The sequence below is a fragment of the Zonotrichia albicollis genome, chromosome 29 (genome assembly GCF_047830755.1).
Source record: "Zonotrichia albicollis isolate bZonAlb1 chromosome 29, bZonAlb1.hap1, whole genome shotgun sequence".
NCBI lineage: Eukaryota > Metazoa > Chordata > Aves > Passeriformes > Passerellidae > Zonotrichia > Zonotrichia albicollis.
In genome coordinates this window covers 3,830,134-3,850,322 of record NC_133847.1, presented here as the reverse complement: position 1 = coordinate 3,850,322, position 20,189 = coordinate 3,830,134, and the positions used below count along the sequence as shown (strand labels likewise).

General features: G+C 46.1%; 1 protein-coding gene across 2 annotated transcripts in view; it reads right to left on the bottom strand.

The window, feature by feature from the left end:
* Positions 1–3,219: 3,219 nt before the first annotated feature.
* The window catches only part of CPAMD8 (C3 and PZP like alpha-2-macroglobulin domain containing 8), a 68,228-nt gene continuing 51,258 nt past the window's right edge, over positions 3,220–20,189 (bottom strand). For both annotated transcript variants that reach the window (XM_074528697.1, XM_074528698.1), the window contains exons 37-43: positions 16,414–16,488; positions 15,748–15,853; positions 15,553–15,663; positions 14,129–14,344; positions 12,940–13,014; positions 5,383–5,578; positions 3,220–4,391 (exon numbers count right to left, since the gene is read on the bottom strand). In XM_074528697.1, coding sequence (XP_074384798.1) covers position 4,391; positions 5,383–5,578; positions 12,940–13,014; positions 14,129–14,344; positions 15,553–15,663; positions 15,748–15,853; positions 16,414–16,488 — 780 coding nt within the window. In that variant the 3' untranslated portion in view covers positions 3,220–4,390. The remainder of the gene's footprint in view (positions 4,392–5,382; positions 5,579–12,939; positions 13,015–14,128; positions 14,345–15,552; positions 15,664–15,747; positions 15,854–16,413; positions 16,489–20,189) is intronic.

Sequence of the window (20,189 nt, the reverse complement as noted above, 5' to 3'; positions counted from 1 at the left end):
AGCCAGGCTGTGGGATTCTTTGCCCAGACAAGATGCTGAGTGCTGGACACATCCATCCTGCACTGGGACACCGCCTTCTCAGCTGGTCCCACACCACCAGCTGGGTCTGGTGCTCCCAACCTGGCTGTTCTCTGCCTGCTAGTCCTGCTCCTGGCTTGCTCTCTGTCCTTAAGTGCACATTTAAGTGCATATTTAAATGCATATTTTCCCTTCCCCTAAAACTGAAAAAGACCCATCATTGCAAAACCAAATGTTTCAAAAGAGACTCTCCTGAGCTAAACCAGTCTGTCAAAAGAGTGCAGAGCGCTGGCTTGTGTAGCAAAAACATTCTTGGCTTGATTTGTCAGCAATGTCAGCCCACTGTTGGTAAAAGGTGTAAAAATCCCCTTCACTCATCCCTGTTTTTGCAAATCACCCTTGGCATCCATCATTTCTTTCAGGCAAAGTTGTGTTAATGGATTTTGTAAAAAAATGATGTCTCATGGAGGGAAATAGTAAAGTAGGAATGGAGCAAAGCCTCTGGTATTCCACACTCCCTTTGAGCAATGTCACCCACAGCCAAAAGCTGGCTCTGATCAAAGAGGTGCTCAGGTTTGTTGTTTGTTGGAACCTGCTGCAAATCTGACAAAATGCAGCCTGCTCATCTCTCAGACACAACTGGGGCACAGGTAGAAATGAGCAATAAACCTCTTTAGAGCTCCTTAATTCTTTCGTTTTCCCAGCACAGGCATGACAACATAAAGCGTGAATAAGAGGCAGAGAGGATTGTCTTAAAATCAGTTTTTAATAAAATATTTATCAGAATCTAAAACAAACACTTTTCTGGACTCAGACTTGCTAAGATGTGTGTGAACAAACCAACAACTGGTCAGAGAGCTGTTTGTGTGTACCTGTGGGGGCAAAAGGCAGGGGAAACACAAAGCTGGGCTCCAGGTGCTGGGCACTCAGTCAGAAACAGCAGAGACTTAAAAAAAACCCCAAACCCAACCCCACAGCCAGGCTGGGAGAGGTTTTCTAAAGAGTTTCTCTATTCACAATAATGAAAACCAGGTTATTGTGCATTAAATGTCAACAGTCAGTGTGAGCAAAGCAAGTGCTGGTGTGTCAGGGATGTTCTTCAAGCAAGCTGAACATTCTTCTGGTATTTGCTTTCTACTGAGGCTGATTAAGAAGGAGGGGAAGAGGCAAGACCAAAACACAGGACAAGAAAGAACAAGGGGGGCTATTGCTTTAAAATAAATACCATGGTAATGATTACTCTGCATAATGTACAGTTACAAATATATAAATATTCATTTCCTTGAAAGGATTGCAAGCATCAATCACTGATAACTAGCACTGCTGCAGCTATTCAGTCACAGAACTCGATGGAAGGAGAAATTTCTGTGTCTTACAAACCCACTGGCATTTTTCTCCTTTTGCAGTGAGGGACCATCAGGAAAAGGAAAGGAGAAATATCTCTGATAGAGGGAGGCAAAGTCTCTAAACCAGAAATAACCCAAAGCAGCAGCAGCAGCTGCTGGCCTTGCTGGCTTTGGCTTTCCAGCACCCAGCTGGTCTTTTCCTTGGTGGAAAAATAAAATAAAATAAAACAAAACCAATTCTTCTGTCTACACTGCCTGGCTGAGGTGCATAAAGTGGGAGCCTGAGATGTCCTTGTGCTCCCAGGGACATGAGGGAGACTGAGCAGAGCTGGGCCTAAGCCTGTGAATGGTTTTGAGTCTGTTCAGCTGTTTCTGTATTCCAAGCAGGGTGTTGAACAATGGAGGAAAAATAATCTATGATTTTTTTCCCCCCCTAGATAAGAGTGAATGATGGTTACAAGAAACATGAACAGCAAATGTGGGACAGGGGAAAGCTCTGGACCCTCAGCTGGGGTGGAGAAGGGAGCAGAGACCTCCTTTATTCCTGCCATGGGGGGAAAAGGCAACCACAGTCGTGGAACTGCAGGTTCCTGGATTCATTTCCTTCAATAAAATCACCTTTTTTTCTTTTTAGCCACAAAGAGGAGTTGGTTTGGAGCAGCAAGAGCAGAGGGAGGCAGAGGCTGCCAAGAGCAGAGGGACTGAAGTGCCAAGGCTGGGGGTGAAGTGAGGATCCAGAAATCCTGTCCCATCCCCTCCCACACACTGCCCTGCTCTGTCTGGCTCTGAGGACATTAAAGCCGCTCTGCCTTTGCCTTCTGAGGGTCCAGGGCTCTCTGCCTTTCCTTTGAATTGTAAAACAGAAGCCAGACTCCTCTGCCTCCAGCACTGGCACAGAGATGCCTCAGACAAGGCCCTGATTGATGGGCTGGCACCAGCAGCAGGAATTATTTACCTGGCAGCAGCAGGGGGATGTCTGCAGCTGGAATTAGGACATTACATGTCCCACAGCCTGAGGAAAGGGAAGAAAGCCAGGTTTAACTCTTGGCTGGAGCTCCCCACCCTCACCTCCTCATCCCCACGAGGAGATCTGAGTGCCCAAATATCTGTGAGAGGGGCAAGCAATTTCAAATTACTTCAAATATCTCTCCACTGGGTGTGCAATGGGTGAGAGAGGAGAGGAACACCAGAAAGGGACTGAGGAATGCAGAGCACAGGTCCCAGCTCCTGGATGAAGGCAATCACAGCCATCACCAGGGTGACCAAATGCCTCATCCTCAAACTCACAGCCCCAAACAGCTGCAGCCTGAACCAGCAAACAGCAGGGCTTGTATTGTGCAGTTTTAAGTTTCAGAAAAGAAAAAAAAAAAAAAAGAAAAGAAAAAAAGGAATCTTGTTGCAGCTCACACTAGGCCTGTTATTTACCCAGGGATAAATATTGACTCAGTCCTCTGTGTGTACACAATAGCCTGCCAGGACAGTTGCTTGCAGCAATTTTAGCTTAAAGGCATTAATTTACCTGCCAGGCAGGAATGCAGCTGCCAGGGTGAGGGCAGGATCTGCCCCTGCACACCCTGGACCCTCATCCCAGCAGGATCCCCATGAGGGGAGGCTGGCACAGCTGCCAGCTTCTGAGGCAGCTCAGAAATTTCTGGGAACTTCAAGAGCCAGACCTTCATCATGTCAACTGCATTCTGCAAATGTCTGGCCCCAGACAAAAAGGACTGAAAACTACACATGCCCAACCTCTGGGATACCTCCTGGTTGTCCCCATGTGGACATTTTTCTGGAATAAACTTGCCTTTATTCTGGAATGGAATGTCTATACTGGGATATATTCTTGTCATGGTTCCTGTGTAAACAAGCTTTAAAAATGAATGGAGCTAGGCTTTTTTTTTTTTTTCTGTTTCCATTCACCAATAAACACCCTCAAAAAGGAGTTTCCACCCTGCTCTGGGTCCTGGTAACAATAGAAGTGGGAAGATAAAATATTAACACTATTTTGCAAGAGGCAATTGCATGTAACTCCTCCAAAGAGAACAATGCTGCTCCAGGCAGGAAGGGAAACTCAAAAAATCTTGGCTCCTGCACTTTTGGGAACACAAAGCTTTTCTTTTTAAGTTTTGCCACGTTGCTTGGGGCAGGTCAGACCGAGGGAGTCCAGCCTGTGACACCAGGGATTGGTACTGGCCAGGGAGCACCAGGACCAGAACATGCTGTGCTGGATGCCAGTGGGAGCAAAATAAAAGGGGTTGGTGAAGCCAGGCAAATATTTAAAAAGGGCTCTGCCTAGGCCAGGTTCATTTTTAGGGGCTGAGAAGGCTGCAAGCAGCCCCTGTCAGCACATAGTGCAACACAAAGAGGGCTCCCCCACCTCAGCCCTGCCTCTGCTGAGGCTGCAAACAGCAGCAGACATGAAACCTTTCAGCCCTGGCAGTGGATTTCAGTTTTCTCAGGTTAAATGCACCTCCCTGAATAGTGGAGCCACAGGGAAGTGTTTCTTTCCTGATGGGCTGGGGAAGATGAGCAGCCTCTTGCTATGTCATAATTGGCAAAACACGCTGATTTTTTATTATTATAATTGGAGCAAAAAAACTTTTCAGCCATCTTTCCTCAAACAGCAGTTCAGCTAAGCACAAGGCCTGGACTTAGCTTCTAAGTGTAGCTAGGAAATGGCATTTGCAGAATATCCTGATAGCAGAGAAAACACTTGGAAATGCTCTATCAAAGTTTGAATTCCAGCCCCTATTTTTCTCACCTAGAGGGCACACAGCATATTGGTCTCTCATCACTGGGAGGGCTCCAAAGAGGATGCACAAGAAGGCAGGAAAATGGACAGAAAAATAACTCTGAGTGTCCCCCTTAGAGCTCCAGATCTGCCCCGTGGGGCAGCAAAGCCTACAGTTCTGAGGGCATCAGCAAGTAGTCATCATTCAGGTTCTGTTCTGCAGCAGGTCATCATCTGGAGGAGCAAACTCATACAGGAGTCGATTCTGAGCCTCTTCTCTGGATTTAAATTATGTATTTCTGTGGGGAAGAGAACACAAGGAGGAAAAGTCACCTTGCTGTGACGCATCTTTGTGAGATATCAGTGAGACTGGGAAAAGCTGAAAAGGTCACAGAGCTGGGAGGGACCCTCAGGGATCAAATCCAGGCCCTGTCCCTGCACAGACACCCCAAAACCCCACCCTGAGCAGCCCTGAGGGCTCTGTCAGTGAGGGGCTGGGAACACAAACCCTGTGAGGAACAGCTGAGGGAGCTGGGGGTGCTCAGCCTGGAGAAAAGGAGACTCAGGGGTGCCCCCATCGCTCTCTGCAGCTCCTGAAAGGGGCCTGTGCTCAGCTGGGCTGGGCTCTTTCTGCAGCAGCACTGACACAACCAGAGCACACAGCCCCAAGCTGCACCAAGGGAAATACAGGTTGGATATCAGAAAAAAAATACAGGTTGGATATTAGGAAAAATTTATCGTTCTTTTAGTTTTTAATGGAAAGGGTGATGAAATTCTGGCATGGCTGCCTGGGGAGGTGGTGGAGTCCCCATCCCTGGGTGTGTTTAACAAAGCCTGGATGTGGCACTGGGTGCCAGGGTTCAGCTGAGGTGTTGGGGCTGGGTTGGGCTCGATGACCTTGGAGATCTCTTCCAACCCAGTGATTCTGTGAATTCTGTGTCCAAACACTCCTGCAGCTCTGGCAGCCTTGGCACCATTCCCTGGGCAGCCTGGGCAGTGCCCAGCAGCCTCGGGGGACAGAACCTTGCCCTGAGCTCCATGCCAAGGCCTGGCACAGCTCCAGCCCTTGCTGGGCTCCTTCCCTGTCACCCTAAAGCAAGATCCATGTCCATTCCCCCTCCCCACCCTTCCCTGGGCTCTTCTGCTCCAGCTGAACACACCCAGTGACACATCACTCCATTCCCCTGGGGATGAGGTCCCAGAGCCTTTTGGAGCTGTCCCATTCCCTTTTTGGGGAACTGACCAGCACAAGGACACCAGAGGTGGCTCAGAGCTCTGATGTGGACTCACCATTCTGCTGGGGTGGCCTCAGCCTGGCTGCTGCCCCCTGCCCTGGAGGTGCTGGCCGTGCTCAGCTCTGCCACCAGCTCGAACGCGTCGCCCTCCACGGCGAAGGCGTCGGGGTCGTACTCGTAGGAGTAATAGGACAGGTCTGAGTGCAGGGGGGGCCCCTCCTCGGCTGCTGGGGGAACCAGAGCTGCAGGAGCTGGGCAGGGCAGCAGGAAGGGGTTTTAGTCATGGACACCAGGGTATTTCATTGTGATTTCAGGGTTTACCCCAAAACCTTGGGTCCCTCCCTAATAATTCCCTCCCAGGTGTGTCAGTCACCTCTCCTTTCCCCTCCCAGCACTGTCTGCCAATTCTGGAATTCCAGAAGGGTATGGAATTGGCAGATTCAAAGGTGATGGCAGATTCAAGTGATTGGCAGATTCAAAGGATGCCCTCTTTCCCTGTGTAGCCACGATATTTTCTGAAAAATCCTTTCCTTAAGATCTTTTTTCCTTAGAAGCTGAGAGGCCTCAGGAACAAAATGTAAACAATGGTTAACTGCTGCTGTGGAATGCAACAGGTAAATCTGTGATTATTCCATGTTAATTGTTTCTAATTAATGGCCAATCACAGTCCAGCTGTCTGGACAGTCTCAATCAGTCACAAGCCTTTGTTATTCACTCTTTTTCTATTCCTTGCTAACCTTCTGATGAAATCCTTTCTTCTATTCTTTAACTATAGTTTTAGTATAATATATATGATAAAATAATAAATCAAGCCTTCTGAAACATGGAGTCAACATTCTCATCTCTTCCCTCATCCTGGGACCCCTGTGAACACCATCACACCCCAGAGGGGCATTGGGCCATCCAGGTGTCCTCTGTCCCTTTGTCCCTCCCCTCCTGTCCCTGCTTGGTGGCTCCCTGCCCCTCTCCCCGGGTTAAAGGAGCAGCACCCACGGGCTCAGGGAGTTCTGTTGGAGCTGGTGCTGCATTCAGAGGCCTGTGGGCCAGAATAAAGCTCTGGATCCAAACCCTCCATCAGAACCGACTCCTTTCCTTCACCATCACCTTAAAGCTTCTCTGCCAGAGGGAAACCTGAGGAGCAGCCCCTGTTATGGGGGGAAGCTCCATCCCAGCATCACCAGAGCTCCTGCAGGCCTGGAATTGTCCCCACAGGCCCAGCTGCAGCACCCAGCCAGCCCAAAGTGTCTGTGGGGTGAAACACCACACACCCAGCCAGGCAAAAGTGTCTGTGGGGTGAAACACCACAAATCCACAGCCAAAAGTGTCTGTGGGGTGAAACACCACACACCCCACAGCCAAAAGTGTCTGTGGGGTGAAACACCACACATCAATTTAACCAAAAGTGTCTGTGGGGTGAAACACCACACACGCCACAGCCAAAAGTGTCTGTGGGGTGAAACACCACACACCCACAGCCAAAAGTGTCTGTGGGGTGAAACACCACACACCCAGCCAGCCAAAAGTGTCTGTGGGGTGAAACACCACAGTTGCCACTATTTGGTTCAGCAAAAAGGGCCAGACAAGCTCAGGCACGTCCTGTGTGCAATATTGGCAATTATTCCAATACCAGGGAAGGTTATTGGTGGGGTTCATAGGGGAGGGTAGAAGCTGCTGCAAAAGGAGTTTTCAATTTGCCAGTCTGAGAAATTGGAATGAAATGAAAGGAAAGAGGGGGAAGAAAGAGAGGGGAAATAAGGAAGAAATGGGAAAAGAAAGGGGGAAGGCAAATAAAGGTGGGAAGAGGGGGAAACAAGGAGAGGAAATGAGAAAACAAGGGAGAAAAGAAGGAGAAACGAGAGAAAGAAAGAGAGAAAGGAGAAAGAAGGGGAGAAAGAAGGAGAAAGAAGGGAAGAAAGAAGGAGAAACGAGAGAAAGAAAGAGAGAAAGGAGAAAGAAGGGGAGAAAGAAGGAGAAAGAAGGGAAGAAAGAAGGAGAAAGAAGGGGAGAAAGAAGGAGAAAGAAGGGGAGAAAGAAGGAGAAAGAAGGGGAGAAAGAAGGAGAAAGAAGGGGAGAAAGAAGGAGAAAGAAGGGGAGAAAGAAGGAGAAAGAAGGGGAGAAAGAAGGAGAAAGAAGGGGAGAAAGAAGGGGAGAAAGAAGGGGAGAAAGAAGGGGAGAAAGAAGGGGAGAAAGAAGGGGAGAAAGAAGGGGAGAAAGAAGGAGAAAGAAGGAGAAAGAAGGAGAAAGAAGGAGAAAGAAGGGGAGAAAGAAGGAGAAAGAAGGGGAGAAAGAAGGAGAAAGAAGGGGAGAAAGAAGGAGAAAGAAGGGGAGAAAGAAGGAGAAAGAAGGGGAGAAAGAAGGGGAGAAAGAAGGGGAGAAAGAAGGGGAGAAAGAAGGGGAGAAAGAAGGGGAGAAAGAAGGGGAGAAAGAAGGGGAGAAAGAAGGGGAGAAAGAAGGGGAGAAAGAAGGGGAGAAAGAAGGAGAAAGAAGGAGAAAGAAGGAGAAAGAAGGAGAAAGAAGGAGAAAGAAGGAGAAAGAAGGAGAAAGAAGGAGAAAGAAGGAGAAAGAAGGAGAAAGAAGGAGAAAGAAGGAGAAAGAAGGAGAAAGAAGGAGAAAGAAGGGGAGAAAGAAGGAGAAAGAAGGAGAAAGAAGGGGAGAAAGAAGGAGAAAGAAGGGGAGAAAGAGGGAGAAACAAGGGGAGAAAGAGGGAGAAACAAGGGGAGAAAGAGGGAGAAACAAGGGGAGAAAGAGGGAGAAACAAGGGGAGAAAGAGGGAGAAACAAGGGGGAAAAGGGAAATAAAGGGAGGCAAAGGGCAATGTAGTTTGAAAAAAGTCTCCTTTTCCAGCATGGAATTAACTGAGGTGCTGAAGTTCAAGCCCATCAGCCTGAGGGCTGCACACAGTGAGATAAAAGGGGGCAGATGGCACAAGGGGGTCACTCTGCACCCTGAAAATCTCCCCTCACCAGGTACCTCAGGTAAGGAGAGCCCCATCTCTATGGGGCCATGGCCTGTGTGCCCTCAGCTGTGCCTCATTCCATAAAACAAGTGACAAAGCTGCAGGGACACCTGAGGGAACAGCTCACCTGGTCACTGATCAGTGCAGGCAGCCAATTTCCTTTTGGGGAAGGTTTTGAGGCCAGGAAGCCACAGCAGAACCATGGACTCCAGCCTGCACAAGGAGCTGAGGCACCTCTGCCCCAGCACAGTCACACAGCACTGAAATTTCCATCACTTTGTGTAGGGACAGCCCAGCACAGGCCGGAGCAGGAATTTCTCATTTTCCCACTCCCTGCAGCCTGTGCAGGTCCCTCTCACCAGGCTGTGCCTCTGTGCTCCCTACCCAGAGGCAAAACTGCAAGATAAAGGGCAATGCAGTTTGAAAAAAGTTCCCCTTTTTGAGCACTGAGGTGCTGAAGTTCAAACCCATCAGATAAAACTTCCAGGAACAGCAGCAGATTTGTGTTTCCTAAAGTGCTCCTCGAGCCAGCTCAGCTGTCCATCCTTCCTGTGTACACTGCTTTAATCCAAACCAAAGCAAGCTCTGAGGCAGAATTATTGCAGGGGAGAAAAAATCCCCAGCCTGCCCAAAGCTGGCTTGATTTAAAGAGAACACTCATCAAGGCCTTTGAAAATGTTTGTTCTCTAGAAAGAAAATATCTGAAGGATCTTCCCTGTTGCCTCCCACATCCTCCCAGCTCTGGGCAGGGGAGTCAGGCTCTGTTCCCTCCTTCTTGGCCTCCTCCCTGGGAGAACCTGCCAGAGCATGAGCTCCTTCTATGAATGGGTGATTGCTGGGATGGGATGAACATCACAGGCCTGACTCTTCCCAGGAATTCAGCTCTGGAGCCCAAGCAAAGAGCACAGGCCGAGGTTTCCTGCTGCACACAAACCACTCCCCCAGCCCCAAATGTTTGTGCCACGGCCAATGTTTGCTGAGCAGGGATGGGGGGGAGAGGAAAACCAGCTCTGTGCCAGCTCAATCAGTCCTGAAAGAGCTGTGGGGAGCACACCAGCCAGGGAATTTTGGGGATGACTCCACCTGGAAGCAGAGCTCAGGCTGATGCTCCTGGTAGGAGCTGGTGTGGGTGATGGCATTTAATTAAAAAAAAATTAAAATCCAAACAAAACACCCCCCCCAAATAAAAGTGTCATAATTCCACTTAGAACTTTCTCCCAGTTCCAGCCATTGGCCCTTTCTGATTGTTGGAGCAGAATTGTACAAAGAGCATGGCTGTGGGGAGCTGAGCCTGGGGGGGTTCCTGCTCTGATACCCCAGCACGGCTGCTCCACACACTTGGATGTTGGTTTCCACCAAATCCATGCAGAATCACAGCAGTGATGGCAAAATATTGTCCTCCAACATCAGTGGCTGTGTCTGGAGCACCTTTGGCAGAGATTTTATCTGGCAGTTTTACTCTGGACAGGGAGCACAGAGGCACAGCCTGGTGAGAGGGACCTGCACAGGCTGCAGGGAGTGGGAAAATGAGAAATTCCTGCTCCTGCCTGTGCTGGGCTGTCCCTACACAAAGTGAAATTTTGGTGCTGTGTGACTGTGCTGGGGCAGAGGTGCCTCAGCTCCTCATGCAGGCTGGAGTCCATGGTTCTGCTGTGGCTTCCTGGTCTCAAAACCTTCCCCAAAAGGAAATTGGCTGCCTGCACTGATCAGTGACCAGGTGAGCTCTTCCCTCAGGGTGTCCCTGCAGCTTTGTCACTTGTTTTATGGAATGAGGCACAGCTGAGGGCACACAGGCCATGTCCCCATCAAGATGGGGCTCTCCTTACCTGAGGTGCCTGGTGAGGGGAGATTTTCGGAGTGCAGAGTGAATCCCCTGTGCCATCTGCCCCTTTTTATCTCACTGTGTGCAGAAGAACAGCAGGGAGTCAGTGATGTGTGGGAGCAACCAAGGCACCACTGCATCACAGAGACACCGTCAGAGCTACTGGGGATCCCACAGGCTGCAAAATTCACCCAGATCCTGGTGGCCAAGGAGTGACAAGGATCTCAGCAAAGGCACAGCCAGAAATTCAGTGAGATCCCAGCCAGTAACTCAGCTCCTGCTCCAGGGTTTTCTATCCAAACAAATATTGCAGCAGGCTGTGAAGGCACAGGAGCACACCCAGAGCTGGGCCCACTCATCAAAATCCTGTCCCACCCTTCTGAGACTCAGTAATTCACCTGAGAAGGAACAGCTGAGGAAGGGGATTCACACAGGAGTTATTACAGCTGAGTCCTGTCACCCTGCACACTTCCCTGGCAATCAGAGGATCTACAGATGCAAAGAGGATCCCACCCATCTGCTCAAAAAAAGTTTTAAGGTCAAACCTCAGCCATTCTGCCTCTCTGCAGACTTTGGGAAGGCATTTTAAAATGTTCTGACAACAGCAACAGAGCTGCATCCTGACCTTTCAGGGCCATCTCTGTTCAATTACTCATCTTGAACAGCTGGAATTTATTCCTGCAAACCCACTGGCCTGTGTGGAACTTCACTGTGGGTCCAGAGGGAGCCCCAACACATCCTGCAATTCCCACTGATGGCTGGGAGGCTGCTTGCTCCTCAATTAAAGAATTCAATTAAAGCATCCAGCAGCCCAAGCTGAGCTGCATGGCAAACTCAGGAGACTCCCAGACAACACAAACACCGCGTGCCTCCCTGAAAACCCAGCATTTCCTGCAGATTAACACACCCAGATGGTTTCACACCAACCTGCCCTAAGCTTGATTCGGCTCCTGGAGTTTTGCAGCCCTTTAGGAAGTCCCAGATTTAGGCACGGCTCAGCAGAGCCCCTGCTGGAGCACCTGAGCCGACTTAACCCCATCACATGCTCCAGCAGCCCAGGAGAGGCTGCCTGAGGAGGGGCTCATTCATCTGCTGCTCTTTGATTCATGTCCCGTGTGCTTGACCTGAGAGGAGCCCTGAGGATTAATGAAAATCACATGCTGGGCCCTTTTCCTGGGGTGGGATTTAGTCAGTTTGATTCCTGAATGCTCATTCTGCCATGGCTGCTCCCAGCTCAGCATCTTCCTGCCAGCAAATTTGGGCACTCCCAGATGCCAGGACAAAGCCAAGTGCTTGTGCTTTGACAAAAATCCCTATGGCACTCAAGTTTGTCCGTCTAAAATCTGAATTAAAATGCCACACAAAATAATCAGATTTTCCCCTTTAGCTCCTTCTGAGCCAGCACTGTTTCTGTCAATTCAGAACAGAAACCACAGAGGGATTTTCCTTTTACTTCAATACAGATTATTTCAAAAACTCTGTTCTAAACATTTTTTTGATTGTTCATTACCATCATGTTCCATCATTTTTTTTTTCCCCCAGGTAATCATATCAAATTTTTATTTGAAAATTATGTAATGGCAGCCCCATTTTTGTAGACCTTGGTGCGGCCTCACATTCCAGCAGTGCCCAAATGAAACACTTTGGGAATGCTGCTTGAAAGGGCTCAGATTGCAAATTTTCCATGCTGAGCACATGGCATGTGTATAGAATAAAGGGCAATAAGATATAAATATATTCACAACAAGCCCAGGAAAAAAAAAAAAAAAGGGGGGGAGGAAAATAGTAGAGATATTAAACACTAAGACTGAATGACCATTAGAAAAAGTGATAATGGAATATTCACCATATTTTTGCACCTCAATAAGAAAACTGTCCATCAGCTGCTGTCCAGAAAGAAAAGAGCAGATTGGTGTCTCCTTTTGGACATTTGTTAGTCTGACTCTGGTGCACAAGGAGGACATGAGGAACCACAAAACTCCTGAATTTAATTCTTCTCCTGAAGACTTGAACTGATTTTACCAATTTGTTGGGAGAGTTGGAGGCCAGGGGAAAATTAATGAGTGGAAAGCAGCCAGGAAAAAAATCTACACTAGTTTATTTACTAGAAACAGCATGAAACAAGCTATTCTATTGACCCTCCACTGCTTCTTGGTGAGATTTATTGTGAGCCATGAGCGAGTTCGACACGAGTCTTGGAAAAAAGTGCACGAACATAAGCACCAAATAAAATGAGCAGCCAAATTCCTGGCTACTCCATCCACTGACCTTAACATTTTTGTTCACTAAGGCTCTTTATTCCAAACAGAGAGAACCAAGGCTGCCAGCCCCATTTTTGCACACAACTGCAGGGACAGAGTTAATCCACCTGGATTTGAGTCCTTGCAGTGGTTTGGGCTCTTGTCAGTTGTTTGTTGGAACACATTACATCAGCCTGGCTTTCAATGGGGTCTTTCCAGCTTAATAGTGGAAGAAAAGATCACAGAGTGTGTGTTGTTCAAACACAGCAAGGCTGAGAAAATAGGAGGGTCAGTTGTCCACTCCTACAAATAATTATCTAAATCCTGCAGGTGCTGAGCTGGGCAGGATTCCTGCATGATTTCCTGGAAGGAAAAGGACCAGGAGAGCTGTCTGAATACCTCTCATCCTCAGCTTCCCTGACCTCTTCATCTTTTTTTCTGATTTCTGAATAGTCTATCTTTTGTATAAGATGGAGAAATTCTGCATTTTTATTTAAAATGTGCTTGAGAGCCACTCGTACTTAGTACAGAGATAGGATAAACTTTAACCTTATTTAAGAAAGCCTTTGGATAAATGCAAAAGTATTGCATTACCTGCTGGGGTCTGGGGAACACTGGGCTGCTCAGCTGTGTGGGAGTGTGTCTCCCTTTCTTCTGGCAAGTTCTTGGCTGCAAATACAAAGAAAAATAAACTCATTTGTCACATAATTCGTTAATAATGCCTCTCTGGTAAAGGTTTGCATTTCCAGAGGCGGTGTAATCAGTTCCCGGATACACTACACACCTCGAATGCCCATGCAGAATCTCCAAAGCATGCTACATTTAATGGATTTAATTTTCATCCCGAAATATTAACTTCAGATCAAACAGTATCACCCATTTTCTCTTCAATTCTGACCGGTAAAACATGTATCCATGAGAACAGAAAACCAGTTTTTTCAAGCTGAAAAGCAGCTGCCCTTATCCCTTAATCTATATACTGTATTATCCCTTAATCTACGTACTTTTGCTGTACTATGAACAGCAAAATAATAGCACAGAGCAAGTTCTGAATCAGAGAACTCTGAATCCCTACCACATGTATGGAATATTAATTTGCCCGAATGACGATTTGTGACATCCAGCAGCTGAACCATTGTCCGGTTATCTCGGCTGTTTGAGGGGCCTGGAAAGGCCCGGGGTGGCCTTGGGGCAGCCCGCGTATCGAAGAACGAGAAGAGGCTTCAGTTCTTCTTTCGGTTTTTATGTTTATTAATTGTTTATCTAAAAGATGTTCTTTCAGCCGAACAGAGATCTGCTCAGCAGCCAGCCATGGGCACACTGTCTGCCCTCCCGGGCAGCCACGTATCTTTATACCCAAAGTTACGTGTACAATATTTATCATTTTTCCCCAATACCATTTATTCTTATAACTCGGTGCACTCTCAGTAATAACCAATCCAAAAATGCCACCGTGGCCAAAGAAGATGGAGGAGAAGAGGAAGAAGAAGGAGGGCAGGACACACCCCAATTCCTCCATCTTACTCCTCTAAACCCCCCTGTACATAAATCCTAAACCCTGTGTCTCACCCTCTAATTAACTAATCCCTTCACCATTCATCCCGGTGAAGCCCTCATCCTTGTCGTCTCCTGTGTAGGACCAAAGTCCAGCCACCAGACACTTCTGGCAACATTCCAGGACTCCCGAGCCCCCCAAGGTGGTCTCGGTGGCTCAGCATCTCAGGACTGAGATTTTGAGATCCGACAAACCATGACAAAAAAAAGGGAAGGAAACGAAACCTACAGGCAGAAGAGCACTGAGACATGGGCATCTGCTCTATCCTGGTGTTGTTCCTGCAGGATGCCACCTCCATCTGGCAGTGGTTGGGGTAGACGAGGCCGTCGGAGGCGCACACGGGCTCGCCGTCGTAGCCGCAGTCCCGCGAGCACAGGCACTGCTCGAAGTGCTCGTCCTCCAGGCAGCCAAAGATGTTGTGGCAAGGGCCAGAGTGGACAAAGCCTGGGGGTTAAACAATTCCCAGTCAGTTCTGCGCAGCACAGGGAGGGTGGAATGGAAACAGTTCGCTGATCGTTAAATTTTGTGTTGAATTCTCAAAGATTTCTAAGAGGAATTTGTAAATTTATGGAGTTAAAAAGCTCTGGGAACAAAGTTGGCTTTTTGAAGGAGTCATGGGGCAACAGCTTCCTGACTTGGGATAAAGCAACTTTTTTTGGCCACAGAGCACAGAAAGGAACAACATTTTCTGGGGCAAATTATTCCGTTCATGGATGTATGAAATTGTCCAATCTTCCTACAGTTAATTGTGGAACTCCACTGCAAAGTATTGGAGAGAAAGAAAACCAAATTGCATGGTAAGAAATATTAGAGAGAAAGAAAACCAAATTACATGGTGAGGATTTTTTACCTCCTTATTTACTGACACATCTCCCCATGTGCAGGTTCTTCCAGAATTAAACATTTTATCTTTCCTCTGAAATAAATCAGTCTCTTTAGTGCCTGAAGAGCACTGCTCTGTTTGTCCTGAATTTAACACTGCAACACCCCAAACCTTTGTGGAATTTCCACTAACACAGAGAGGGAAGCACAACATTTGTCTAAATATAATTGATAATATAATATGATATAATAATATATACTTTTATATATTCATATATAAATAAAATTATATTATTTTGTTATACTGACAGAGTGTGAAACACAACATGTATCTAAATAAAATTTATAATATTATATAATAATATAAATTTTTATATATTTATATAAAATATAAAAAGGATATTTTATTGTACTAACACAGAGAGGGAAACAACATTTGTCTAAATACAATTGATAATATTATATAAATTATATAATAATATATATTTTTATATATTTGTATATACATATATTATTAAAATTGTATTATTTTATTATACTAACACAGAGTGAAACACATTTGTCTAAATAGAATTTATAATATTGTATAATAAGCTATATTTTATATAGAGAGAAATTATATAAATATATATTTATTTTTAGATCTTCTATATATTTTATATTTTCTATATCTTATATATATTTTATATTTTCTATATAAAATATATTTCTATATTTTATATAGAAATATAATATAAAAATATTATAACTCAGAATAGAAATGCTCTGAGTTCAGAACAGTTGTGGGTCCCATTTTTCCTAAAGATCTGTGTGGTTTTGGGGTTACTCACCAACCCACTGGCTGGCTGAGCTTTCCACCTCGTTGCAGGTTGGGCCATCACAGAGCTCCCTGGCCAGGGGGCTGTTCTCACTCACGTTGTAGAAACGAGTGGCTTCAAAAGCTGCAGCAAGGAGGAGAAATCACAGCTGAGCCTCCTGCCTGGAGATCTGATCAATCAGGCATCAAAAAGAAAACAGGCACCAACCTGGCTCGTAGTAATCGTACACCTTGATGGGAACTGGGGCTGTTTTCCCCACTATGTGCTCTCTGAAAGCTTGGAACTTCACACAGGTCATGCACTGGCTGGGAATCTGTGAGAAATGGGGTAAAACACTCAAAAACTGTGCTTGAAAATGAACACAGCATGTGCCCCAAATGCCAAGCACAAAGACACCTCCAATACTCCAAATACAAGGACAGAGATAATGAATAAAAACCAAGCAGGGTGAACCAAACCAGGATGCTTTGCTGACCTTTAAAACACATTTTTGCCACAGACATTCCAGCTGTGTTCCCTGGCTTGCCCACAACCACCAGACAATTTCCTGCTGCTGAGCAAGCCAAGAGAGATCTCACCTTCCACTCTCAGCTCTCTGCTGGGAGATCTAAATTATTCTGCCTTTAGCACTGAAAATCAGATTATTTCAAGGCAAAAATCTAAGTGGGCTGGAGGGAATCACCTGCTCTGTTATACTTTGGTTTCCAAGCAAAACCAGAACCCCACCTGCAGCAAAAGAAGCTCAAGCAAAAATCACTTAAATCTGCAGGGTGATCCTCACCCCTGAGGGATCCCAACCCTGCCTGTGCCTCATCCCCTGCTCATTTGCCTCTCATTAAAATCCAACATAATTATAAGAAACAAAGCCATTACCTCATCAAAATAAAACAGGACTTTTCTTCCATCCACTTCATATCTTTTTAACCCAATTTGCTTGTTCATCAATAACTGTGGGCAAAAAAAAAAAAAAAAATTAAAAATCATTGTGTTCAGTTTAATCTCATTTTATAGAGAACAGGTAGAAGTGAGAGAATAAGATTTCAAACTGCTTAGAAAACTCATCAGACACTAAACTCCAGGGATTTCTTCTGTTGGAAAAGGGTGTTTCCATAAGAGAGGGAAAATGCAAAGGGATTGAAATTGCTGCCACATGACAGAAGGGGGAAATCCACCTGTCCTGCTGAGGAATTCTTGCAAGAGAGGGAAAATGCAAAGGGATTGAAGTTGCTGTGACATGGCTGAGGGGGAAAAGCCACTTCTGAGTCCTGCTGAGGAATTCTTGCAAGAGACAGAAAATGCAAATAAATTGAAGTTGCTGTCACATGACTGAGGGGGAAAAGCCACTTCTGTGTCCTGCTGAGGAATCCTTGCAAGAGAGGGAAAATGCAAATAAATTGAAGTTGCTGTCACATGACGGAGGGGGAAAAGCCACCTGTGTGTCCCTGCCTGTCCTGGTGAGGAATTCTGGCAAGAGTGAGAAAATGCAAAGAGATTGTAGTTGCTGCCACATGGCTGAGGGGAAAAAGCCACTTCTGTGTCCTGCTGAGGAATCCTTGCAAGAGAGGGAAAATGCAAAGAGATTGTAGTTGCTGCCACATGGCTGAGGGGAAAAAAGCCACTTCTGAGTCCTGCTGAGGAATCCTTGCAAGGTGCATCAGCTGAGGGCTCTTCCTTATCCCCCTGGGACTCTGCTGCTGCCTCATCCATGATCTCACCCGGCAGCTCCCAGATTGTTTTCAGTGCCAAGGCTCCAGCAAGACCCCAGAGACCCCAAACCACTCAATGAAGTCTCTTATTTATTTTACACCCCTCAGACCACCAGGGAATCTCCCTGGGTATTGAAGGTCCCCTCCTCCCAGCAGCTGAAAAATCCAAAACATTCTTCTGCCAGGAAAATTAATCCTCCCATTTGAGAAGAGCAGCCATTTGAAAGAGCCCCAGGCACCCTCCCTTTGACAAATGGGGTCAGGCCAGGCCTCTGCTCCTCAGCTTCTCTCCCTTCCAGGCCCCAAATTTGGAATTTGGGGTCTGCATTGTACCAGGCAGGCCCACAGACCCACTTTTTATATTTTTATCTTTTCATGCTTTTTATCTGCACACCATCTAAGGGCACTTCCCACATCTCCAAAACTTCATTTGCAATTTCCCAAAAGTTCCCCCCATGATTTCTGCCCTTGGAACATCTCAACACTGTGATTGTCCTGCCTGATCGAGCATGACTATTTTGATAATTTGTATTAAAATGCATCTGGCATGTGGAAAATACCTAATACTGAAGCTGGGGAGGATGAGAGTTTGTGTAAAAGGATTTTTGTGTTTTAATCAAAGTTTGGAGAGCCAAGATAGGGCCAGAGCACTCTATTCTATAATTCTATTCTCTAAACTGTCCTATTACTTCAACCTCTGTTAGACAACCCTATTTTTAAACATATTCTTGTGGGGGTATTTTGTGAGTTTTTGTTTGTTTGTTTGGTTTTTTGTGGGTTTTAGGGGGTTTGTCTTTGGGTTTTTTTTGGTGTTTTTGTTTCCGTTTTGTTTTTTATTTTGGTTTTAATGTTCTTAAGTTACTTTAAGATCGCAGGCTAAAATATCTGTGAAAATGAGAACAAATAATTATTATTATTTTCATAATTATAATAATAATTATTATGAAGAAATCTAATTATTATTGTATATAATAATGTAATATTAATATATCTTATATATATATTAAGTTACTTTGAGATCGGGCTACAATCTCTACAGAAATGGGAACAAATCACTATAATTATTAATTTTTCATAATTATAATTGTCATAATTATAATAATTATTATCAATAAATTTAATAATTATTCTATACGATAATGTAATATTAACATACATTATTATATATATCTTAAGTTACTTTGAGATCACAGGCTAAAATCTCTGTGGAAATGGGAACAAATAATTATAATAATTATTATATATTATGATACAGATATTATATATTATATAGTATATATCATATATACTGTATACTATATAATATATAATATTAATTATAAAAATAATTACTACTAACAAATATTGTAATGATAATGATAATAGTAATAATAATAACTACAATTATAATTTGGAATGACACAAAACAAGCAGCACTGCTTCTTTCTGAACGCTGAAATTTGCCCAAACCTGCCACCAGCAGAGTGCTCCAACTTGTAACCCCTGCTCCTCCTGTAACAAGCCAAGCACCATCTCTTTAAGCCCCCCACAACATGGAAAGGGCCAATTTAATTTGTCCTTATAATTTTAGGGCCCTGCTGGTGGCTGTTTTCCCTCAGCAGTCCATGGCTGCAGACAGGACTTTTATGAGGGCCTGGAGACACCGGCGCCACCGGGAACTGCTGGGCTCAGCTAAAAGTGCATTTTTCTGCTGGGGTTTGATCTATCCCAGCCCAGGGTGACCTCCTGACCCTGTCGACATCCAGCATTATTAGGAGGATTTGTGGTGGGCTGTGCACAGAGCCCTCATTAAGCACAGCTGCCCTGGGGCTGCACGTGGGGCTGCTCCAGGCCTGGGCTGAGGGAAAATGACAAAATGCCAAAAAAATGCCAGAAAATGCTGATTTACAGCCCAGCCCCTCCACAGCAAGGCAGGGAAAAGAGAGCAGGGACAAAGGTGGGACTTGGCTGTACTCAAGGTGGGGTCCAAAATACATCAGTGAGTGAATTCTGTGTTGGGACTTTGATAGCCATGAAGAAATCCCAGCATGGTTTGGGTGAGAAAAGACCTTAAAGCCCATCCAGTGCCACCCCTGCCATGGCAGGGACACCTTCCACTGTCCCAGGCTGCTCCCAGCCCTGTCCAGCCTGGCCTTGGGCACTGCCAGGGATCCAGGGGCAGCCCCAGCTGCTCTGGGCACCCTGTGCCAGGGCCTGCCCATCCTCACAGGGAACAATTCCTGCCCAATATCCACAAAAATCTCCCCTTTTTCAGTGGGAGCCATTCCCTGTGTCCTGTCCCTCCAGGCCTCGTCCCCAGTCCCTCTCCTGGAGCCCCTTTAGGCCCCACAAGGGACTCAGAGGTGTCCCTGGAGTTTTCTCCTCTCCTGCCAGAGAACAATTCCCACCCAATATCCCATCTAAATATGATTTTTTCCCATCTAAATGGGATTTTTTCCCATCTAAATGGGATTTTTTCCATTGGGAGGCCATTCCCTGTGTCCTGTCCCTCCAGGCCTTGTCCCCAGTCCCTCTCCTGGAGCCCCTTCAGGCCCTGCCAGGGGCTCTGAGCTCTCCCTGGAGCCTGCTCTTGTCCAGGTGAGCACCCCCAGCTGTGCCAGGGAACAATTCCTTCCCAATATTCCATCTAAATGGGATTTTTTGCCATCTAAATCTCACTTTTTCAGTGGGAGCCATTCCCTGTATCCTGTCCCACCAGGCCTTGTCCCCAGTCCCTCTCCAGCTCTCCTGGAGCCCCTTTTAGGCCCAAAGGCTCTCAAGGATGCAAAAGTTTTACACCTCTTCAGTTGAACAGTCCTTAAAAAAAATAAATCTTTGCAGCATAAGAACCCCAGCAGTGAATGTTCCACAAAATGTAATGAGTTGTAATGAATGGAATACTCCCACAAATATAGAGCAAAGCTCAAGATTTCAGTTCATCTGCCCTGAAGGGCTGGCTGGGCA